At 40.1% G+C, this 25,695-nt stretch overlaps 1 protein-coding gene across 1 annotated transcript; it reads right to left on the bottom strand.

Annotated features, from left to right (window-relative positions):
• Positions 1-15,530: 15,530 nt before the first annotated feature.
• tsr1 (TSR1 ribosome maturation factor) lies at positions 15,531-24,303 on the bottom strand. Its single transcript, XM_058080821.2, has 15 exons — positions 24,135-24,303; positions 23,669-23,772; positions 23,357-23,585; positions 22,149-22,283; positions 21,612-22,066; positions 21,284-21,428; positions 21,019-21,194; positions 19,318-19,532; positions 18,230-18,389; positions 18,059-18,169; positions 17,854-17,986; positions 16,696-16,812; positions 16,268-16,408; positions 16,110-16,184; positions 15,531-16,035 (listed from the first exon to the last, which is right to left on the bottom strand). Exons 1-15 carry the CDS (start codon positions 24,259-24,261, stop codon positions 15,857-15,859), a joined length of 2,502 nt encoding a protein of 833 aa, XP_057936804.2. The 5' UTR covers positions 24,262-24,303; the 3' UTR covers positions 15,531-15,856.
• Between the last annotated feature and the right edge of the window lie 1,392 nt (positions 24,304-25,695).

Raw genomic sequence — 25,695 nt, 5'->3', positions numbered from 1 at the left:
TTTTTTCGTGGTTCTACGATTTTACTGTTGGTATGATTTACTGTTTAACACCTCCACCCCTAAAAAAAATAATAAAAAATTTATTATTTAATACATTTATTTATTTTTGGTGTCTCCAATTATGTAACATGTAAAACCTCCCTTATTAGTATTTCAATACAATCCAGCCTAATTCATGTTTTTTTGTTTTCTGTATTTACTGTTTGATGTGGAAAAATATGAACAAAAATTAAATCCAAATTTTATTATTTAATACATTTATTTATTTTTGGTGTCTCCACTATGTAACATGTAAACCTCCCTTATTAGTATTTCAATACAATCCAGCCTAATTCATGTTTTTTTTGTTTTCTGTATTTACTGTTTGATGTGAAAAATATGAACAAAAATATTCTTTAAAAAAAAGGAAATTAATAATTTACCCTTGTAACATTTTAATCCAATTCAATCTCATTTTTTATGTTCAACTGATGACTTTGTGTGATTTTAAAACCAAAAAAAACAACTTTGAAAACCAAAATTAATGTTTAAAATATCACATTCACTGAGAATATTTTCATCTGCAGAAAAAAAGTAATCATGAATTAAAATAAAGTTTAATTTTAGTGTAAAAAAAATAGCAAAATGAAATATTCAAGTTTCAAGCTCTTGTTTCATCCACAAGTGCTTATTAATTTCATGCATTCCCACTTTGTAAATTATAGTTGAGTTTATATATGCTTTTAATTAACAGCTGTATAAATTGTTACAAATATGTATTTATAAACATTTTTTTTATTTTTTAAATATTTTTAATGGTAAATACATATTATATATTTATATAAAATATTGCAAAATAGTCTTTCACATAATTTCCAGCCAGTCGAATGAGACGAGAAAGAGCTACAGGAGGTCCAGATGGAGAAGCTTTGTTCGAAGCTCCATCAGATCCTTTTGTATTGAAAGGAAACTTAGTCCTGCTTATCAATGTTTGGTTAAATCATTACAACAAGTCTCCACAAGCCCACAAAAAGTCACCCGTAATGCCACCACAATCATTATCGTCATCTCAGCCATGACAACATTACCTCCGTCTCATTCTTCTTCGCGTCCAAATAAGCATCCGAATTCTTTTCTGATTCTAACTTGATGTCATCTTCTTGAGTGGTTTCGCTTGGTTTCTTTGAGACGCAATATAGTTCCAACGCGTTTAATGTGTTAATGGTAACTAAATTAAAATTAAAAGTAAACTAACGATGGTGTTCTCTGGTCAGATGCAGAATAGCGAGACTTTGCGTAAACAGTGACACCTAGTGGCAAAGTATGGTAACAGCAGGGTCTGACTGGAGGAACATACAAATAGTAAGCGCCTTTTTCCCTTTGTTATCTTTATGTTTTTAAAGTTAAAGAATCCACTTGTCATTTGTTTTATATATCTTCTCTATGTCATGTATATTCTTGATTTTTTAAATAGAACATTTATTAAAAATAAATAAATACATATGAACAAATAATATTTGGAATTTTACCTTGCAGGATCTTAGCCCAAAACAATCAACATTTATACACACAAAAATACAACCTAACCAGCAACATCATATAATCTATTTAATGTAACAATTTCCATGAATATTTTGCAGCAGGATTTGAACCTTCAACATACAGCATTCATTTGTCCAATAAAATGAATACACATGACATAAGATCAACACAACATGCAAAAAGTGATTGTTCGGTATTAATATACCAAACATCACATTTAGATTTTTTTTAAAATAATAATTGTATTTAATTTTGAAACTTTACTATAAAGAAGTATTAATTAATTTGGTAACAATACACTATTGTTGTTGTTATTATTATTATTGCAGGATTTTGTCCAAAGCAATTTATTATAATTTAACCATCAACATAAATATAAGATATTTTAATTGGAACCAAATTCAGAATATGTGTATAAAAATGTTTTTTTAATGTATATTTAAATATATATCATTTTTATTGTAGGTTGCATGCTTCAATTTGTTTTGCAGTGTTTTTAAATCGCATAACAAAAGGACTCAATCAAGACAAAAATGTCCCTTCAAGTAAGTTCGTAAATATTCATAACTTCTTTTCAAATGTGCGTTTTGCCTCCCCAAAAGCTCATTTGTTTATTTGATTTTCCCCCCCACTTTTCCGTACTTGTAGTTTGATTGAAATGAAACCCTAATGGCCAAACGTCACGCTCTGTTACTCTTTACACTACACTTAGCAGAGGTCACGACCTCCATAAACCTAGACGGTGCCTGAGATTTAATCTGCTCGGCATCAACAGGCTTCATGTCGCTCCCCCTGCACGCCGAGTATGTGTGTGTGTGGAAGGACTCAAACTGATTAAACGTCTCCTCGGACCGCCGCAGGGCTCGTTAGTGACCCGACTGTGAGCGGGGGTTTTGTTTTGATGGCAACAGCATCTGATAATCTCATAAGGCCCCGTTCTCTTCCTCAGGACGGCTGATTCAAGGTGTTGCTGCTGGTGCACGGAAGTCATCTGCAGCACCCCGAGAGCCCGGGCCGAAGGGGGATGAGCGCATTGTCTCTGGCTTCCATGTTCCCCTGATGAACTGCTGATAACCTCCCAGACATGGAGCGCTCCAGCCGGCCTGGAGAACACACACGCATGTGAGTTTCAATTCAGGGTCCAAAATAGTTTTTGGATGCATTTTGTTTCCTCACGGTAAAAAAGTGGTTAGACTTGTCACATAGATAGCGCTTTAGAAGATAGTGATACAAGTCGCACATGAAAATTATAGTTAAAACAATGTTATTTAGAAAGAGTTGGAACTGGTAAGCATATTCAATCAACGTCCATCATTTAATACAGTAAGTATTAAATAATAATAATATGGCTGTAATGGAAATGACATCTTTTGCTCTTATATTGGAAGTATTTTTTTTATTATAATATTAGTAGTCAGGAGCAAAGATAAGGTCTCTTACATCCAATTGCCATTAAAATCTAGTTACAGCCCGGTATGTTCAGACAATTAATTACATATTTTTTATGTTAAGATATATTATATCATCTAAGTGTGATTTTTTTTAAGACAACCTATCCATGATTAATATTCAAAGGCTGCAATGTCAAAATTATGGTTTATTTGTGAGTTGAGTAAACTAGCAAAGTTAAGGTAAAAACATGTTTTTAGGTCGTTGTCTTATCATATGCGTTCATAATGATGAAATAATGACATGCCTGAAAAGCTTTCATGGAGACCTATAATTTGAAATATGACTCAATGCGGTTTGGTGTTACTTGTGAACTTTGACCTTTAGTGATTGTCATCTCCCTAAAAAACAGCTGAGTAGCCAGCTACATGCTAGAATTCAATTAGATGACACTTTATCTTTGACCTTGACCTTATGACCTGTAATCTACTAAAAAAATTAAATCCAAATTTCATTATTTAATACATTTATTTATTTTTGGTGTCTCCACTAAGTAACAATTAAAACCTCCCTTGATAGTATTCTAATACAATCCAGCCTATCCAGCCAATCCTTTTTTTTGTTTGTTTGTTTGCTGTATTTACTGTTTGATGTGAAAAATATGAACAAAAATATTAATAATTTACCCTTGTAATATTTTAATCCAATTAAATTTATGTCTTCAACTGATTATTTTGTGTGATTTTAAAACCAAAAAACCAACTTTGAAAACCAAAATGAATATTTAAAATATCACTTTCACTGAGAATATTTTTATCTGCAGAAAAATGCAATAATGAATTCAAATAAAGTTTAATTTTAGTGTAAAAAAAATAGCAAAATGAAATAGTTACAAAATATTCAAGCTTCAAGCTCTTGTTTCATCCACAAGTGCTTATTCATTTCATGCATTCCCACTTTGTAAATTATAGTTGAGTTTATATATGCTTTTAAACATGTTTTTTGGTCGTTGTCTTATCATATACGTTCATAATGATGAAATAACGACATGCCCGAAAAGCTTTCATAGAGACCTATAATTTGAGATATGACTCAATGGGGTTTGTTGTTACTTGTGAACTTTGACCTTTAGTGATTGTCATCAGCTGAGTGGCCAGCTACAAGCTAGAATTCAATTAGATGACACTTTATGTTTGACCTTGACCTTATGACCTGCAAAAACATCTTAATCCACTAAAGCTACTGTATACATGACTAGCAGTAAAAGAATGAAGAGCATTTCTGCATAAAAGGCACCAACCTGCCATGGGTTGTTTGTTTTTAACGTTGCCATCCAAGCCCAGACTTTGTGTCCTCTCAATTTACCGCTCGATCTACGTTCCTACCCCCACCTATCATCATGAACTTTTTGTAGTGACTGAAAAAAGGAGCGACCAAAATGAGTTTTCTCCTTAGGGTGGCTGAGCTGTCCCTTCGAGATAATTTGAGAAGCACTGTCATCCTGGAGAGACTCATGGAGACGCATTGAGAGGAGTAATTATGTGACCGCAGGAGGCCCGGCCACAAGCCCCTTTTATGCTGCCTCTTGAAGTCGGGAATTTTACACCCTTTTCTTTGTCTGTGTGAAAAGCTTCAACATCTATCACAGATGCAACAGGTGAAGGAATGGTTTGTGTGAAAAGTACTAATTCATTCATTCATTTTCTGGAGTGCTGGAGCCTATCCCAGCTGTCTTTGGGCGAGAGGCGAGGTACACCCTGGAATGGTCGCCAGCCAATCACAGGGCACATATAGACAAACAACCATTCACGTTCACATTCATACCTATGGACAATTTGGAGTCGCCAATTAACCTAGCATGTTTTTGGAATGTGAGAGGAAACCGGAGAACCCGGAGAACTCACACGGGCTATTTTGTTCATTTAATTTGCAGCAATAAATTTTACTATTTACTTTGATTATTAAGAAACATACCATAGGAGACAATATATTTGCAAAATATTGACGTTTATTTAAAGTACTGATGATTATTGTTATAATATGATTTAAAGTTCTAGTTTGCATAATAGGAGACATTTAAAGGAATAGCTAACTGAGTACTTGTTTGTAGGGAAAAAAGGGAAACTAAGTGTACAGCAAGGTCAAAGTCCAGCTCTACTGGCCAAAACAATATTGTGTTTTGACCTTGACAAAGGAGAACCATCCATCCATTTTCTACCGCTTATCCTCACAAAGGTCACAGGCATGCTGGAGCCTATCCCAGCTGTCTTCAGGCGAGAGGCAGGATACACCCTGGACTGGTGGCCAGCCAATCACAGGGCACATATAGACAAACAACCATTCACACTCACATTCATACCTATGGACAATTTGGAGTCGCCAATTAACCTAGCATGTTTTTGGAATGTGGGAGGAAACCGGAGTACCCGGAGAAAATCCATGCATGCACGGGGAGAACATGCAAACTCCACAAAGGGATGGCCGAGTCTCCTTGACAGCATATGGATGTATTTTTTTTATACTAGTATATTTTATATATCTTTTAACGTACGTTTTAACGTATCTTTTACACTGTTCACCATTTTTCTGTAAAGTGTCGTTGAGTATTTTGAAAAGCGCTATACAAATAAAATGTATTATTATTATTTATTATTAATATTATACACTTTGCGATGTCACTGATGTCACCAATTTTGTGGCCTCTCTCTGTGTGGAAAAAACACATTGGTGGCACGATCCCACTCCACTAGGTTATGTATATAAGACACAAATACCAGTTATAGGTAGGCCTCGGTTTATGACGTTCTGTGTTGTGACATTTGGTGGACACGAACGCGTTCCCATAATTGAATTCAAAATGTAATTTTGTTTGGTAAACACAAGACTCTCTTGAGAACTACTTCCTGCATGCATGGCAGATACAGCGTGTGCCTGAAAGAACAACGTCGCCTCTTATTGTTAACTGTTTGCACTTCAGTATGACTCCAAGTTGCAGTGCGCCAAAGAAAATGAAATATTGTTAAATGCTCATGAATGGTAGAGGGGTCATGGATTCGGTTCGCTGTTACACAGGAGCTCCAGGAGGACTAGCTTGGAACAATATGATTTATATAATTCTTGTAGTTCATCTAGAGTGGTCACAGCTAGGAGACCAAGGTTCAATTCCCCCCTCAGCCCTGTGTGGAGTTTGCATGTTGCACTCCGGTTTCCTCCCACATTCCAAAAACATGCTAGGTTAATTGGCGACTCCAAATTGTCCATAGTTATGAATGTGAGTGTGAATGGTTGTTTGTCTATATGTGCCCTGTGATTGGCTGGCCACCAGTCCAGGGTGTAACCCGCCTCTCGCCCAAAAACAGCTGGGATAGGCTCCAGCACCCCCAGGACCCTCGTGAGGAAAAGCAGTAGAAAATGAATGAATGTATTTCATCTTTTTATTACTGTATGGTATATGTTCTATTATAGTGTGATTGACCTAATTTAGGTATAATATCGGTATAAGTTCCGTCACATTTTAGCAACACAACTCATTAATAACCACCTGATATGGCAATTTTGTTGTGTGAAAGAAGCTTGCATAGCAAGAAATAAACTACAATTTCGGAGATTACAATTTTTCCAGTATGGAGGTGTTGAGTCAAGAATGAAATGGTGCTTTTATTTTTTTTTTGGTCACATGTGATGTGGAAAAAAGTCAGTGTATAATTGCACGTGTGCCTCTGAGCCCAGCTGTTGTCTTTACAGACTTTATCAGACTTATCAATCAGCCTCCCGAGGCCTTGCTCTGGACTTTCAACTTCAGCTTGTCAAAACACAAATCCAGCAAGCTGTAAGTCTGGTGCTAATAAAGCCCAAACATTGAACTTTTTATGAACTGCTTTTTTTTCCAAAAACAAAAACCACCAAATTGCTGGTTGTGAGCAATAATTGGGTTAGAACTGTGCAGGAAGTGTGCGTCCCTTATAGCGACGTTGTCTCTCTCCCCCCCACACCCCCACCAGAAGTGGAGACAAGGCAGACCAAAGCATGCACACCCTAAATTACACAACATTCCTACAAGTGTCTAAAACACACATGATGTGACATAGTGTATATCTTGCACCAGATGATCAAGTGGAGACACCTTTCCATTGCAGACGTCTGGGAGCAGATACACAGCAGGCCTTGTTTCAATTTCAATTTCCAGTCATCTTATACGAGTTAGTGTCGCTGCGCTCGCATGCATGCGGCACAGACACACACGGCAAGGCTTGACATGACGCAGGACGGTCCACATGTAAACTTGAACACATTAAAGCAGACATCGTCGCCATTAAAAGAAAAAGTATCAATCTAGTGTCTTTTTCTCACACTATGCGAACACATACACTATACTTGCATGATTGATACTATTCAAGTATTTATACTATTCATTATCAAAAGGCAGAATTAAGACAAATTAATAATTACTTTAATGATAATAATAATTACTCAAACAGCTAAAATAATGCATAAGGCTAAAAATAACCAATTACCTAAAAATGTCATCCAATACTTCTCTACAGGAGAAGAGAAATATGATCTCAGGGAAGAACTACATTTGAAACACTTATATGCTAGGACTACGTTAAAAAGCCATAGCATTTCAGTATGTGGAATCAAACTATGGAATGGATTGAGTAAGGAACTCAAACAATGCACAACGATGAGCCAATTCAAGAAACAATACAAGCAGTTGATGTTTGCTAAATACAAGGATGAAGAGTCTTGAACCAGTCATGATGTGCTATATATATCAATATATTGATACTTACTATGGTACCCATTATGTCATTGGATGGTCATATCACCTCGTACTTTAGTACGAGACAAAATATAAAAAAAAAAAACTTAAACTATATTAGGAAAGCAGGAAGTGAACAAATGTAACGGTTACTGATTGACAGTTACAATGGCACCCAAAATTAAAAATTAAAAATTAAAAATTAAAAATTAAAAATTAAAAATTAAAAATTAAAAATTAAAAATTAAAAATTAAAAATTAAAAATTAAAAATTAAAAATTAAAAATTAAAAATTAAAAATTAAAAATTAAAAATCAAAAATTTAAAATTTAAAATTAAAAAAAAATATTAGGAAAGCAGGTAGTGAACAAATGTAACAGTTATTGATTGTAAAAGTACCAGATGGAGGGGTAGGATTTAATAAGCTTTGCTTCTTCCTACTCCTTTTGGACATGTGGAACTGTGAACTGATTATGTGATGCATTCAATTGTAATCTGATGCATGTTCAAATGAAATAAAATCATTACTTTGTGGGATCATAAATAAAGGATTAATTTGTTTACCAAATTGTAAGAGAATATTTCAATTACTCCCATTGGCTTCATATTTAGAAAAAAATTACCTTAAAAATATTGAAAATGCAAAATAATATTTAGGAACAAAGTAAAGAGCAATTCATTCACTTTGACACATGTGAAGTAAACTAAGCAGGTTTGAAAATAATATTTTTCTTCATTTTTTTTAGCTTCCACGACACCTCTAAAGGCTTCTACACTTTGAAAGCCACTGTTCTACAACTTGAACAAAGTCCGCCCAGAAGAATGGAAACGACTGTAAGTGTCCCAATACATTTGCTCACATACCTCCATCTGCTTGCCATGACCTCCTCACCGTCACACCAGACACACACCTCCCATCCAAAATAATTCAATAGTATGCCTTCAGCGTTTGCACACTGACATGCCTTAGTTCATCCTAATGAGCACTTTTGAGTTTAGTTTTTTTTTTTTTTTTTTTTTAGGGCATGTCATTTGATTCAAGCCGTCGTGAGAGTGAGTGAGTGTTTGCTCGCTATTCTCGTTTGAACATCTGCTGGCGATGAAGCATCATGGTGCCATGATTAGAAGCAGAGAAGAAGGGCTCTCGATGCTGGCTCTTTTTCACAAAGGCTAGTTTTGCATGTTTACCATTGCAGCTCTATCCACCTAATTAAATCACCTTTTTTACATAGTCAATTTATAATTAAATAGTTGGACCGATCCGAGTCGTTGTATTTTGGTGAGGATCTGGATTAAGCTGCAAATTACCGGTATTCACTCAAATATAATACAGTATTTTTTCTGAAAAGCCTGAAAAGGGGGTCTAGCGACTCAGTCATGCAAACAAAGTGTCCACCCCTCTGTGACATCACAAGGTGTCCCTAGGAGTCCCTAGGTGTCCCTAGGTGTCCCTGGCAGTCCCCAGGTGTCCCGAGGTGTCCCTAGGTGTCCCAAGGTGTCCCTGGCAGTCCCTAGGTGTCCCTAGGTGTCACTCGGTGTCACTCGGTGTCACTCGGTGTCCCTAGGTGTCCCTAGGTGTCACTCGGTGTCACTCGGTGTCACTCGGTGTCACTCGGTGTCCCCAGGAGTCCCCAGGAGTCCCTTGGAGTCCCTAGGTGTCCTTAGGTGTCCTTAGGAGTCCCTTGGAATCCCTAGGAGTCCCTAGGTGTCCCGAGGAGTCCCTAGGAGTCCCTAGGAGTCCCTAGGTGTCCCTAGGTGTCCCTAGGAGTCCCTAGGTGTCCTTAGGTGTCACTAGGTGTCCCTAGGTGTCCCTAGGAGTCCCTAGGTGTCCCCTGGAGTCCCCTGGAGTCCCTTGGAGTCCCTAGGTGTCCCTTGGAGTCCCTTGGAGTCCCTAGGTGTCCCTAGGAGTCCCTAGGAGTCCTTAGGAGTCCCTGGGAGTCCCGGTTCCCAGCGATCCTTGAGACTCAGTACCCAACCAGATGCACTCACACCTGCCTGCTACCGTTCCTTAGCAAGCACTGCAATGGTGGTGCCCTGATCCCTGATCCCTGATCCCACAGCCAAATCCACTTTCTCTGACGGTCCTAATTCTTGCTGGGATTTGTTGGGTCTTCTCAACAACTCAACCTCTCTCCTTGAAGTTCTTGATGATGCAAGAAATGGTTGATTGAGCCCCTTTTGTGCCAGGCAATGATGACTGCATGTTCCCTTGACAAAGAGGGACTTTGCAATGAATTGCCATTCATCTTATATCACAACGTTATGGAATATATGCAAATTGCCATAAAAAAGCTGAGGCCATGACTGTACTGTAGTGATTAGGTTCAACAAGCAAAGTTCAAGAACCCAAGCCTTTTGCCCCTTCTGGAATCCTCAAGACACAAGGAGGGAAGAGCCTTTTGTTTTCTGCGTCCGACCTGCACCCCACCACCCCCCCACCCCCACCCCCACACACATGCACACCTTATCCAGAGCCCTTCCCTCCTTCTCCTTCCCTTCTTCTCCATGGACTAAATCTCTTTTCCGGCTTGATATTGCTGAAAACCATATGCCGTGTGACATCATGAGGGCAGGAAGCAAGTAGAGGGGAATGGTGGAAGCAGAGGTGGGGGGGGCGGCGCGGAGGACAGGCTTGCCAGGTTTCTGTGAGGTGATGTCAGCAGCAAAGCACTCTGGGAGGCCCGTCGGGGGTGAGTGCAGCGGAGGTTGGAAATTGTATCTCGTTTTTTTTTTCCCCTTCTATTTCATTCCCACCTGGATAATCAGGTCTGTGGAAGGAAGGAGGAGGAGGAGGAGGAGTGGATGAAAGGTGCGCACACCTTGGGGGAGAGCAACTGATGCCAAATAATTAGTGGTTCCTCTGCAGGTCACCTCATGCCAGTTGACTTTATACCCTGCGTCTTTCTCAGACACAAATATCCAAAGAATGTACCGTTCACTTCATCTCATGTGGCTTTTTTTTTTTAAGTCGCTGGCAGCTTGCAATGTGTTCGCCAGGCTTGTTCACGTCACCGCTTGTTCTCTGAGTGAACTCCTCGCCTTTTGTTGCGCGGTCGTGTTCTCCATACACCATCATTGGCGAGCCACGCTGTCCTTTATCAGCCCACACAGCCATAGAAATACCCTCACTGATTAACACCAGAGCTGGGGCGACTATGCCAAAGAAGACGAGAAGAAGGGTTGAACTTTTACCTCTGTTTAACACTTTAGGTTCTGTTTTGTAGGAGACACGGGTTCGATTCCACCCTTGGGCGTCTCTGTGTGGAGTTTGCATGTTGTCCCCGTGCATTTGTGGGTTTTCTCCGATTTCCTCCCACATTCCAAAAACATGCTAGGTTAATTGGCAACTCCAAATTGTCCATAGGTATGAATGTGAGTGTGAATGGTTGTTTGTCTATATGTGCCCTGTGATTGGCTGGCGACCAGCCCAAAGACAGCTGGGATAGGCTCCAGCACCCCCGCAACCCTCGTGAGGATAAGCGGTAGAAAATGAATGAATGAATGAATAATATTAAAGGAGGTGGTTAGTATACAGGCCTCACAGCTAGGAGACCTGAGTTCAATTCCACCCTCGACCATCTCTGTGTGGAGTTTGCATGTTCTCCCCGTGCATGCGTGGGTTTTCTCCGGGTACTCCGGTTTCTTCCCACATTCCAAAAACATGCTAGGTTAATTGGCGACTCCAAATTGTCCATAGGTATGAATGTGAGTGTGAATGGTTGTTTGTCTATATGTGCCCTGTGATTGGATGGCCACCAGTCCAGGGTGTACCCCGCCTCTCGCCCGAAGACAGCTGAGATAGGCTCCAGCACGCCCGCAACCCTTGTGAGGAAAAGCGGTAGAAAATGGTTGGATGGTTCTTCTTGTCAAGGTTTCTGTGGGTATTCCGGTTTCCCCCACATTCCAAAAACATGCTAGGTTAATTGGCGTCTATGAATGTGAGTGTGAATGGTTGTTTGCCTATATGTGTCCTGTGATTGGCTGGTGACCAGTCCAGGGTGTACCCTGGCTCTCGCCCGAAGACAGCTGGGATAGGCTCCAGCACCCCCCGCAACCCCGTGGTTGAATGAATTAATTAATTTGCAGCTAGCAGTTGCATATGGTGATGAATAGTGCTTAATTAACTGATTAGTCTGATCAAAATGTATAATAATTAGACATACCTAATTATTATGAATACAACAATAGACAGAGCCTGGATGCACGCGGTACCGTGGGTACTTCGGGTAGAAGAAGCATGTAGTTATGGGTAGGACGGCAGATTAAAAGTAAATAGAAGTTATCAGATCCCACGCTGTTCCGCAGCCGGACTTGTCATTTGCAGGGATGTTTGGGCTTGGTTGCGCATGCATGAACCTAAAGTGCTGCCCCCCCCCTCACACAGACATATACAGTACGTATCGCCCGCTGCACTGTAAGTCATGTGTGTATTTGAGGCCTGTGCTCTTGTTCCTCTCGGAGTCTTTATGGTTTGTGTGCTGTGGTGCGCTGACCTCGCTCTCACCCCGGTGCCACCCAGCCGGTGCATGATTTAGGCGCTCATGGCCCCTGCCAAAACCTCATAGCGCCACATCTGCAATCCATAAACGCCAGCCACTCTTTGCTCTCCCATACTCGCCCACACTGCCTCTGACACTCTCTTTCACCCTCTTTTTTTTTTATTTTAATTTGCACATTTTTTACACACCTCCCCCCCCGTTTATTTTCCTTCCACCCACAAGTTCTCTTTTTTATTTATTATAGCTGGCCCTTCCCTTATCTCTCCTGCCCTTCTTCCGCTTCTTCATCCACGTCCAACGGAAAAATCTCTCTTCCAAGTGTGGTGGCAGTGAAATGGGAACCACAAGACATTCTTGGTCCAAAGAAGCACTAAGTCACCAATGTTCATGTCTCCTGACTGTAGCCATGCGCCAACCGTTCAGTCATGGGTTGGATTCTGCGCTGTACCACGTTGCAGTTGGTCCCCGAGAGTGAGATTCATAATTCATGGGGGGGGGGGTGTAGCATGCATGGGCATCCAAAGTCAGTACAGTATATGTTCCTCCATTTGGGGAATATTGAATTGCACCTTCCCTCACCGTGAACCGAATAAACAACACTCCTCTGCCGTGTGGTCAACACATCATCGTTATCACTTCATTCATGCCAAGGAAATGAAGCAGGAAATAAATAAAGTGAGTGTTGGCACAAAGTTTGCCCCCCCCCCCAAAAAGAAAACGTATCACTCTTTCCTGACTATCATTATTTTAAATAATAGAAAAGGCATAAAGTGGACTTATCGGCTCCATAGTGGAACCCGCCAAAGGTTGTACAGTCTGGGGTTCAACCAAAATGTTCTGGAAAATTAAGCCTCAAAACTTGCACTTGAAGTCATTGTCATGTATTCCGCTGGGTGATGATGATGGGTATTTTGCTTTTTATCTGGCTTTTTTTTCGGGACAATAGAACTGGAACATAGGAAAATGTCAGAACCGGTCAGTACAATATGAGCAACGTAAGTTATGCAATATGAAAACATGCACAAACTATTTGTACCAAGCGGATGCTAACTTAATAAATTACCATCTAGCTGGAAGCATAATGGCTAGCATGAGAATGATGAATATGCACATTTCTCCTGTGCTGAAATGCAGTGTTATGCGAAAATGGTAATGGTAATGGAAATGGTTTTATTTCATTTGAACATGCATCAGATTACAATTGAATGCATCACATAATCAGTTCACAGTTCCACATGTCCAAAAGGAGTAGGAAGAAGCAAAGCTTATTAAATCCTACCCCTCCATCTGGTACTTTTACAATCAGTAACTGTTACATTTGTTCACTTCCTGCTTTCCTAAAAAAAAAAAATTGATTTTTAAATTTTTTGTCCCGTACCGAAGTACGAGGTGATATGACCATCCAATGACATAATGGGTACCATAGTAAGTGTCAATATAGTGATATATATAGCACATCATGACTGGTTCAAGACTCTTCATCCTTGTATTTAGCAAACATCAACTGCTTGTATTGTTTCTTGAATTGGCTCATCGTTGTGCATTGTTTGACTTCCTTACTCAATCCATTCCATAGTTTGATTCCACATACTGAAATACTATGGCTTTTTAACGTAGTCCTAGCATATAAGTGTTTCAAATGTAGTTCTTCCCTGAGATCATATTTCTCCTCTCCTGTAGAGAAGTATTGGATGACATTTTTAGGTAATTGGTTATTTTTAGCCTTATGCATTATTTTAGCTGTTTGAAGATATATATAACTATATCAGCAAGTTTAAGTATTTGTGATTTTAGAAATAAGGAGTTAGTATGTTCTCTGTAGGCGGCATTATGAACTATCCTTACTACCCTTTTTTGCAGTACATTTAGCGAGTGAAGATTGCTTTTATAGTTATTACCCCATATTTCCACACAATAAGTGAGATATGGTAGAATCAGAGAGCAATAAAGAGTGTGGAGTGATTTCTGATTGAGAACAAATTTTGCTTTGTTCAATACTGAAATCAAATAACAAACTTTCACAATAAAATAACAAGGTCTACCAACAGTAGTGCGAGTGGTCAGCATTCTGTAGTTTTATCTACCTCTGCATGCGCTTTAAAATGTTGGTTGTGCTACATTGTCGCCTATGCGTGTACTGTTGTTTACAATTAACTCATCAGCGGCATACCTGTAAATGCTGGCTGAGCAGTTTGCTTCTTGCCATTATTCCAACATTGGTTGTGTTGCTGTGTTGGCCTTGTTAATCAATTACTACGTCGTCAATAAAAAAAAACTAAATTTTCCTTTCCGCTTTATAGTATATTGAGTTATCAAAATTTTGAAATAGCAGCCTCTCTCCAGTTAATAATATATGGATGCACAATACAGCTACAATGAGAGGATATACAATATTTATTTATCTTAAAATGTTGTGTGTACATTACAATTACTCAAATGCTGTGTTACTTTTGAATTGCAGCCATTGCAGCAAAACACCACAAAGTGATGGAATCCCTCAGCAAACACCTTCCTGTTCCTTCTCAAATGAGTGTTTTCATAGGGGTGAGTAATTTTACTTTATTTTAGTTTTATTGTATTGTGGTTAACTGCTTATTATACTTGTAAATTTAAAATCCAGCCTGAAACATCGCCTTTGGAGTTAATACATGTTTTCTGATGGCAAGAGTCCATTTGACATTATTTCCCAATTTGGACGCCAACCAGTATCACGGAACGGATTGTGTTCAACTTTGTCTTTTGCTGTCATGCTTGCTTAGACGTCTTGGCATGCATTCCGGACACAGCCCCCCCGGGATGTATCATGTTTCTGCAAGCATGCAAAAGGGGTTTGCGATTTGTGATAAATACTGCAATTCATAAATCAGCATTTCCCCATTTGCAAAAAGAAAAAAAAACTATGGATCATTTTTGGTAGTCAGTCTGACAGCAACAAAGAGGTTGTGAACTTTGCGGTGAAGAGGTGGGGGCTCAAGGTCAAACAAGGGCCCAACAACACCCACGACTTTTAGATATCATTTTTTTTTTTTTGCCATACTTTTACATAAGAGGCTACAGGGTTTATGGATGTGTGTGTAGAGTAGCATTGTTTCCAGAGCTGCTCTGCGTGGGTCTAATGGGGATGCCAGGTTTCTTCGCAGGGCTCTGATTGGTTACAAAGGAAGACCTTTTTCCCCTTGCATACTTTGCCTATTGTTTCATACAGTATCCAATTTCTGAAAGGACAAGTGATTAATTATGCCTTGCAAACCACCAAAGTGAATTTGCAACAAAAGATTAACGACTGTTTATTGAAATTACTGTTACTTTTGATTGTCTTTTATTTGCTAAATGTTGCATTTAACAGTTTGACTACTGTCCATTGTGTTCACATATGTGTTTATACTGGATTCCATCCTGTCATGTTTGGTAACTATAGCTTTTGAAATATGTGTGCATATGTATAAATATGTATATACACATACACGGTATATATTACATACAAATATGCAAAAAAATGCAACCATAAGTACCTCGAAATTGCACTCATTCTCTGGTAAAATAAATTTACACATTGCTGCCATCTAGTGGCCAAAACTGCAATAGCAATATAAACGCAAATGAAGCACATTTTCTAACATAATCAACCATGTTTAGAGTTGTATTTGTTTTATTCCATACAAATGATATGTTATATCATCCACTACTAATCCATGTCCAAGTCGTGCACGTCTACCGTAGTTTCTCTTTTAAACCACGGCAAAGGCAAGGGCACGTAGGGGTCATAAGTCCAGCGAGGGTAAACTCTCTTGTACAAGTTCATCAAAACGGTGTCTTGGGAGCGTAGCTGATTGTCAAATACACACTTCATGTGACCATGAGTTCCTGAAAAAAAAAAAAAAAATTAAAACAGAATTTATATATTATTTGTAGGTTTGTTCGATTTAACTTTTCCTCACCTAAACCCTCTTTGATGTGGCCTCTCCGCCCCCACTTTGTCCGCAGCTCCACTGGCTTAAACCACATGATATCATCTGTACCATACAGGAAAAATAAGGTCACGTCAATTATAGCAAAAGAGTAGACGTGTTCAAGGGTGTTATGAAATAATACTCACCCCTGTTAAAGAACATGTAACGGACAACAGCAGAGCGACGGTTAATTTTGAACGGGTGTCCACTCAGCACAATCCTCTTAAGCATAATACGCCGAGGGTCACAACTGAGAAGACTTCCTGTAGCCACCAGGTCTTGGACGCCTGTAGGCAAACAATAACACAAATAGAAACGTCCTTACAAAGCAATGGTAGTAATACTAATCACCAGGAGCTATTCTGGCAACAGTAAAACAATCATACATGATACTGGATGGTAATAGTCGTAATTATGATATTACATCTGATGCCTTGGCTTTGCAAAATACAACGTTCTAACAACATTTGTAGGTCAGAAAAGTGGAAAAAGCATAATAGGTCCGCTTAAATCATCCTTTTCTTTGTAGCTCATTAAACTGACTTAAGTGACAAACTAAACTGAACATTTCTACCATCATTTCTTTGTTTGAAGAGCAGGACTCCTGTGGGGGGGAAGGTGATGGGAGCGTACACCGACACCACAGTGGGGGCATCTGGCGCGAGGAAGCGCTCCATCTTGTGCTTGTCAGCTGGGGAAGAGAACCAAAAACTCAAACTTCTTTCCAAAATAATGAAAACAGCACTTGGCCATAAATGTAACAATTGAAATACAGGTAAGGCTGCGCGACGGTTAAGTGGTTAGCGCACAGACCTCACAGCTAAGTTCAATCCCACCCTCAGCCATCTCTGTGTGGAGTTTGCATGTTCTCCCCGTGCATGCGCAGGTTTTCTCCGGGTACTCCGGTTTCCTCCCACATTCCAAAAACATGCTAGGTTAATTGGCGACTCCAAATTGTCCATAGGTATGAATGTGAGTGTGAATGGTTGTTTGTCTATATGTGCCCTGTGATTGGCTGACCACCAGTCCAGGGTGTACCCCGCCTCTCGCCCGAAGACAGCTGGGATAGGCTCCAGCACGCCTGCAACCCTTGTGAGGATAAGCGGTAGAAAATGGTTGGGTGGTTCTCCTTTGTCAAGGTTTCTGTGGGTATTCCGGTTTCCCCCACATTCCGAAAACATGCTATGTTAAGTAGCGACTATGAATGTGAGTGTGAATGGTTGTTTGCCTATATGTGCCCTGTGATTGGCTGGTGACCAGTCCAGAGTGTACCCCGCCTCTCGCCCGAAGACAGCTGGGATAGGCTCCAGCACCCCCTGCAACCCTGTGGTTGAATGAATTAATTAATTTGCAGCTAGCAGTTGCATATGGTGATGAATCGTGATTAATTAACTGATTAGTCTGATCAAAATGTATAACCATTAGACATCCCTAATTATAATGAATACGACAATAGAATGAATTAATTAATTTGCAGCTAGTGGTTGCATATGGTGATGAATCGTGATTAATTAACTGATTAGTCTGACCAAAATGTATAATAATTAGACATTCCTAATTATTATAATGAATTGGGATAGGCTCCAGCACCCCCACGACCCTCATGAGGATACGCAGTAGAAAATGAATGACTACAGGTACTGAATTGGAATTAGATATAAACACATATAGAGCTGCCCTGTAAATCCCGCCTAAGTGGGTGGATGAGGCAGAGCTTCATCCTCCGTCTCACCTGATGTGTGTTGAGAGAAAATGGGAGAGGCCCTAAATCTCCGGAAACCACAGTGGAACACCAGCTCTTCTTTGGATTTAATGGGCTCTGTGTTGCTGGGGTGTCTTTTCACCAAAAGGTTCATTACGGACATCTGAGGAAAAAAAAGACAAAACGTTGACTCATCCGGATAAAGATTATTGTGAAGTCACTCAAAGTCAGTCACCTTCTGTTCATGGGGGAGGAGGGAGACCAAAACTAGCGGTTTGCCTGCCTGTACGCTCTCCATCACAGAATACGGCACATCGATGACATGCAGTGTGACGTACCAGCCCACCTGCAACAGGAGAGTTAAGTACAAAGATCGTAGAGCTTGATGGAAACTTGCTTATTTTACCGTGGCGCCCTCTTCTTCTTGGGCAGCCTCCGCAAGTATGCGACGGCGGGTGCGGTCAAAGCTCTGGAACTGGAAGATACGTGAATAGTTGTGAGGCAGGTTCTCCATCGGATCCCAGGGGGAAGATCTGAAGCTTTTCAGGCCCCTGTAGCGCTGGAATCTGCGAGTACGGGACAAAGATACAAGAGGTCAACCCATGAACAGAAACGTGTCCATTTGTATTAGAGCTTTGCAAAAGCCACATTCGAGTGACTTTTCAATTTCATAAGTATTTGTAATGGTAATAGTAATTGTTTAATTTCATTTGAACATGCATCAGATTACAATTGAATGCATCACATAATCAGTTCACAGTTCCACATGTCCAAAAGGAGTAGGAAGAAGCAAAGCTTATTAAATCCTACCCCTCCATCTGGTACTTTTACAATCAGTAAATGTTACATTTGTTCACTTCCTGCTTTCCTAATATAATTTAAAAAATTTTTTTTATTAAATTATGACATTATTAAAATTATTACATTTTATTATATTAAATATGTATTACATTTATTTTTTATTTTTTAATTTATTTTTTTATGTTTTTATTTTTTGTCCCGTACCGAAGTACGAGGTGATATGACCATCCAATGACATAATGGGTACCATAGTAAGTGTCAATATAGTGATATATATAGCACATCATGACTGGTTCAAGACTCTTCATCCTTGTATTTAGCAAACATCAACTGCTTGTATTGTTTCTTGAATTGGCTCATCGTTGTGCATTGTTTGAGTTCCTTACTCAATCCATTCCATAGTTTGATTCCACATACTGAAATGCTATGGCTTTTTAACATAGTCCTAGCATATAAGTGTTTCAAATGTAGTTCTTCCCTGAGATCATATTTCTCCTCTCTTGTAGAGAAGTATTGGATGACATTTTTAGCTAATTGGTTATTTTTAGCCTTATGCATTATTTCAGCTGTTTGAAGATTAACTATATCAGCAAGTTTAAGTATTTGTGATTTTAGAAATAAGAAGTGATACCATTTTTGAGAAACCTGACAATATCATCATATACTGATACTAGGGAACAGCGCCGAACCAACCTGATCCTGGCAGCTGTGTCGAGGGGCGTGTCCACCTCGTCTGGAAACAGCTCATTGGCTCGAGCCTCACGATAGCGTTGAAGACCTTCTTCTTCCGCCACTTCATCCATGTGCTCATCATAACGGCCGTCAGCTCCAGCACGCTCTGTTGAGCACACTTCTTCCTCCTCCTCCTCTTCATCATCCTCTTCTGGTGCAATGTCTGAACCGGCGTCCTGAGTGAGTAGGACACAAGATACTTCATGTTTGGGATGCATGCAAATCACAAACCAGCTGGTGAGCATAAGTCACAGCTACAAATAATGTCATAAGAATTTCACTGGGGGTGCACCAATTCACAATTTTTCGACTTTAATATGCAACCACGCCAAAAGAATATCAGCAAAGGTAGCTAGAAGAGAACACACACACTCACCCTGATGAGTGAGGACGGCTGCAGTGCATGTGTGGAAACAAGTACTACATTAGCTGATACTTGGCTACTTGAGGTACATTTGGTGACAACATTAAAGCGAGTGGTTAGCCCGCAGGCCGCACAGCTAGGAGACCCGAGTTCAATTCCACCCTCGGCCATCTCTGTGTGGAGTTTGCATGTTCTCCTCGTGCATGTGTGGGTTTTCTCCGGTTTCCTCCCACATTCCAAAAACATGCCAGGTTAATTGGCGACTCCAAATTGTCCATAGGTATGAATGTGAGTGTGAATGGTTGTTTGTCTATATGTGCCCTGTGATTGGCTGGCCACCAGTCCAAGGGTGTTCCCCGCCTCTCGCCCGAAGACAGCTGGGATAGGCTCCCTCGTGAGGATAAGCGGTAGAAAATGAATGAATGAATGTTGTGCAGTTCAATTTCACTGTTACCAAAACATAGTATCCATACTATGAATACCTCTCTGAGTGTCAATCTAAATGAAGCAATATTATCTTTGTAAAGTTAGAATTTGTGATCCAGCACAGAGGTGGCTGGATCTGAATTTTTCCCAACATTCCCGCTGCAAAAAAGCAATCCCTAGCATTTGAAGTACCCTATTGTTACTCTGGCATATTCCTGTGTGTGAACATCAAACAAGTGCAAGTGATTTTTTTCCTTGAATCCTTTTCAAGCAGAGCTGGAAATAAATCATTTCGGCAACCTCTACCCTCTTCTTCTTCCTCCTCCTGTCCAGACAGGAAGTTGTGTTTGCAGAGCAGGAAGACAGGAGGCTTCTCTCGGGACCACTGCTTCAAACACCATTGTTGTGACCAGTAGCCTGGTATTACAGTATTACAGGCCCAGAGACAGACAACAAACAAACCAACGGCATCGCACCATCCCGAGGTGCACAAAGCGGTGGGTCACGTATGCACACTGACATGTCACTCCAAAAATGTCCTACAATGTCTGTGATGCTGACGAAAACGAGAGATGCGTACTTGTCGGTCATAAAGAGAGGAGAACATGAAGGTACTGAAACTGAGAGGTGTGTTGAATTAGGGAAATGACGGGTCTAGGTGGTGTTTGTCGTTGTTGTGTTATCTCATGTATTTCAACTTTAACAATATAACATGTCCAATTCTGTTGTGTCAGCTTAAAAAAAACCTTGTGGTGAAGGACTTTTATTACTTTTCATAGCCCAAATGTTCTGACCCGCTACATCATTTAATAGAACTCTAAAGTATTAAACATACACAAACTGTAAATATGTTCCAAATAATATATACGTACCTCCATGTCATTGTCGTTTCCATCAGGGGCATCATCCATCATGTCGTCGTCGTCATCATCTTCACTGCTTTCTTCATCCAGTGCACCATTTTCATCATCTTCATCAACAATCCATGCAGCCTGGTAGTCAGACGTTCCTTTCGGGACTTTCATCAGACGTTTGCTCTTTCTGGCTTCTAAACAATAAACATTAGATGTTCAGGTAAAAAAAAAAAATACAATTTAAAGTTCACACTGTATGCTTAAAAATGCACTCATTTTGCACCTTCGGCCTCCTGCAGCTCTGATTCTGTAGGCCATGTTTGCTCTCCATCCATGGGATCCACTTCTGCTTCAATCTGCAGGCTCTCCCTGCAGGATGGGTCTGCTTTCATTAGAATCCGCACTGGTGCCTCCGTTTCATCACCGTCCTAAGGGAGACAGACACACATGTGGGTAAACCCTTTTTTTTTTTATATATGTATGAGGAGTGTGGTCCTGGACCTGCTCTAGAAAGCGTCATGACATCTTCTGTAATTAATTAATTGATGCTCTAGAAATAAAATGGAATTAACCTGCATGGCTACCTATCAATTAATTAAATTAAATCCTACCTGCATGTCAATCTCTCCACCTTTGCCAGGCTTCGCTGGTCTAGGCGCAGTTGTGTTCAAGGGCAGAGGGTCCTTTGGTGCATCGATCTGACTCAGCTGAAAGTCTCCGTGTCCGCTGATGTGCACCAGTCTGTCCACTCGAAGAGGCTGTCCGCGGACATATCCGGAGACGCAGAGGGTGCCAAGGCCAGTGCGTCCACCCGACATGCCCTCGTCAGTGGTGTTTGGGGTAAAAGTGACACACTGAGCTACAAGATGGGAACGTCTGGAGCGGAACCCTAACTTTCTTTGCTTTTGAGTGCCCAAATGTCTGAGCAGCAGGGTGGCATCCTGTTCTGTGTCCAGAGAAAAGAGACGGGCCTCTGGGAAACGGAGCTCTGTGATCTTGGACAGCGCCCTCCGGGACTCGACTTTCTTCTTTACAGGAAGATCAGACACACCCTGACATACAAGAGCTACAAGGGTGTCAATTTTTAAAGATGTCAACACAAAAAGTAATACTATATATTTATTACACACTGTAAGAGTTACACTTACCATGGCTGGGGAGGCCCTGAGCAAAAAGACAGGAGAGACAATAATCTCCGTAGCTGTCCCATCCTTCAGCAGAATCCAGCACAAATACGAGGCTATCTGCCATCTTTGCTAAATCCAGCAGAGAATGGATGTCATCTGTGCAAAAATCACATAGAAGCTTCAATACAATGCACAATGTGATTCATTCAACTCTCATATTGATTGGCAGTAAGATGAACAAAAACTTTAAACAATAATAATCAATAATAGTCACCTTGATTCTGATTCAATTATAAAACCACATTTAAATGCAACATAGTCGTCCCTCGCTAAATTGCGTTTTTTCAAAAATGAATTAATGATCGGGGCGGCACAGCGGTCGATTGGTTAGCGCGCAGACCTCTCAGCTAGGAAACCAGGGTTCAATTCCACCCTCGGCCACCACTGTGTGGAGTTTGCATGCGTGGGTTTCCTCCCACATTCCAAAAACATGCTAGGTTAATTGGCGACTCCAAATTACCCTGCCTCTCGCCCGAAGACAGCTGGGATAGGCTTCAGCACCCCCCGCAACCCTTGTGAGGAAAAAGCGGTAGAAAATGAATTAATGAATTTTTTGTGGTTGATTATGGCCTTTTAGTCAAAAAGTATTGAAATCATATGTAGTACTGTGGTCACTAGGCAGTCAATAATATTATATTACAGTGATGAGACATTAACTTAGCTTACATTACTTTAACGCTGTATCGAGTCAGCCAAGTCATGTCCAACAAGATAAACGAGTGAAAAAAAGTTCTCCGATTCAAACTGAGAGTTGTAAGCTTTGTTCGAATCCTTTTTAAGTTTAGAATAAATCAATTAAATGCAAAGTAGTTAGCTCGGTAGCATGCTTAAAGCAATGGCCGTATCTTGTGTCCCTGCAGTGATCCCTGAGCCTGAATCTTACTTCACAAAAATTCACTTATTGCAGTCAGCTGTAAAAAACACTTAACCGCGATAAACAACGGACGCCTATATCCCCAGTAGATGCCTGGTACTCTCTTCAGTTGAACAAAAACAGCCCTAGGAACTATTTGAGCTAGACCAGTAACATTTTATCAACAATGTAAAACTTGCAGCACCTCGTCAACACTCTGTAATTCCAAATAAACACTGTCGCACTTAAATGGACTTCTTGTACAGGTACACACTGTATATGTATAGTTTGTTTTAAAGCAATCTTAAATCTTTACCTGTGTCGGCTCTTAGAAAGGTGAACCTTTGTTTAAAACGAGGCACAGCTAGCCCGAAGCTGTCACCGATGCCACTGATACACTGCTCCTGATGTACAACGCCCCCTGCGCCTTCTTGACGCAGCAGTTTGGTAACAGGGCTGGCATCAACCCCGGCATGCAGCGACAGCACAGCAACCAGATGAGGAGGACCATCCCTGCTGCCTAAACGACGTTTCTCAGTTAGAACCTAAAACAACAAAGAGATGTGAAAAGGTTTAGTGACACCAGCTCATACAGTATTATTTGCTCTTAATTAACATTTGTGAATACCATGTCTCTTTTATTCCTGCGTAGCTGATTGGCTTTGTTCCTTCTGTCCATCTTCCTTTGCTCTTTTCTTTGCTTTTTGGTGAGGGCAATCACAGATACCCTTCCTGTGAAAGACAAACATGCAATCATTCAATGACAGCAATGTAGACTGTTTAAAATTTTACAAACTCAATTGCCAGGAAGTTAAACTAACCATTGTAAATGATCGATTTCAGGTTTAATTCATTAGTGCAGTTGGAAATAAACTACTTGTTTGGCAAAATCTTACAATTGCTCAGTGCAATGTTATGCAGTTCTAAAACACGGAAAAGCTACAATAACGAAGGTATTGTTAAACAATTTTGACAGCAAGTTCATTTAGTGGTATATTTTCAGTTCTTCATTGGAATGACGGAGAACCACGTGTATTTGGTCCAGCAAACACGCAACACTAGCTTGGAGGTGTTTTTCGGAAGACAACACTTACCTTTATTTTCTCTCTCAATTTCACCTTTCGTGCGATGCCTGCCATGTTTGTGGCCTTTATTTTTTTGTTTATAAACGCCGGCTCGATGGCCTTGTTGTTTTTCGCCCTGCGCAACCATTTTCACCATGTGGGGCGGGTCAGGCAGTTTACTTCCGCACACGTGCCTGCGTCATGACGCAAGCGCGCCTTTGCACTTCCTGTATAGATATAACTTCAAAATAAAACCCGAAGGAGTCACTAAATTCGGATATACAGTACAAATATAAAATATTACAGACACGAGAAACAGGACGTGACACAATGAAATTCTGCAACATACAATTAGACAAATAATATGATTATTGCATATTTATTGTTGGAATACAGCACCACTATTTTAATGTATGGGGAATGTTCATGCCTTCGACTATTCGTAATTCGTAAGTGAGAAGAAACTATCTTGCAATGACTTCAGCCAAAATCGAGCATGACAAACATAAAAAGGATATTTCATATGGAAATCTGATCTATACGTTCTCTAAAAAGTGCCTTCTTCAGGGAAATAACATCATTCAATGTGACAAAACTGTGATGGAGTAATAGAGCCATATTGGGAAAAAATAGTCTTAAATAAGTCATACATTAAAAAAGGTCGTAAATATACAACTTTTGTGTGAATTAAAAAGTTTTAATATTGCAATAATAAGTCCCAAATTTAAGGGAGAAAGTACATTTACGAGAATATTAGGCAATATACATGTCAGAGGGAAAATAAAGCACTCATCAAGAAGGAAGGAAATGTTCCTCTTCGTTCAAGCAAGTTTTTATTTATAACGTGGCAGCAAAACATCAGTTTAGCATGAACGGAGTCTAGCCCTTCTCAGTTCCACCTTCCTTACCCCGCCCCCTCCACACACCCAAGACCAAAGGTCACGTAGGCCCCTCCTTTTCATCTCAGGCAATGCCTGAAACATAAAGTTACAATTTTTTTTCTTGTAAATATACAACATATCAACATATCCAACAAAGTGTGGTATAGTGAGCGCCCCTCAGGAAAGCAATATTGTTGGGGCCTGTAGAAAAAAAGCAGTAGAAAATTAATGAATGAATGAAAAACTGTAATAGTTTTTTCATTCATTTTCTACCGCTTTTTCCTCACGAGGGTCGCGGGGGGTGCTGGAGCCTATCCCAGCTGTCTTCGGGCGAGAGGCGGGGTACACTCTGGACTGGTCGCCAGCCAATCACAGGGCACATATAGACAAACAACCATTCACACTCACATTCATACCTATGGACAATTTGGAGTGGCCAATTAACCTAGCATGTTTTTGGAATGTGGGAGGAAACCGGAGTACCCGGAGAAAACCCACGCATGCACGGGGAGAACATGCAAACTCCACACAGAGACGGCCGAGGGCGGGAACCGAACACCGGTCTCCTACCTGTGAGGTCTGTAATAGTTTTTATAAAATATAAAAAAATATATTTAAAATTTTACATGTTTTTTTAATTTTACGTTTTTAATTTTTAATTTTTTTTAATTATTTTTTTAATAAAATGTAAAAAGCATAGTTTTGTACAT

Source organism: Doryrhamphus excisus, linkage group LG8 (assembly GCF_037039965.1).
Source record: "Doryrhamphus excisus strain RoL-2023G ecotype Guam linkage group LG8, RoL_Dexc_Guam_v1.1, whole genome shotgun sequence".
Classification (NCBI taxonomy): domain Eukaryota; kingdom Metazoa; phylum Chordata; class Actinopteri; order Syngnathiformes; family Syngnathidae; genus Doryrhamphus; species Doryrhamphus excisus.
Note: the sequence above shows the minus strand (reverse complement) of the source record. Positions and strands in the feature narration are given on the sequence as shown.

Coding starts and splice junctions, on each gene's coding strand:
- tsr1 (XM_058080821.2), bottom strand. CDS start 24,261: ATGGTGAAAATGGTTGCGCAGGGCGAAAAACAACAAGGCCATCGAGCC. Junction 22,067..22,148: donor TCAGGGCCTCCCCAGCCATG/GTAAGTGTAACT, acceptor ACACCCTTGTAG/CTCTTGTATGTCAGGGTGTG. Junction 16,036..16,109: donor CCACATCAAAGAGGGTTTAG/GTGAGGAAAAGT, acceptor TTTTTTTTTCAG/GAACTCATGGTCACATGAAG.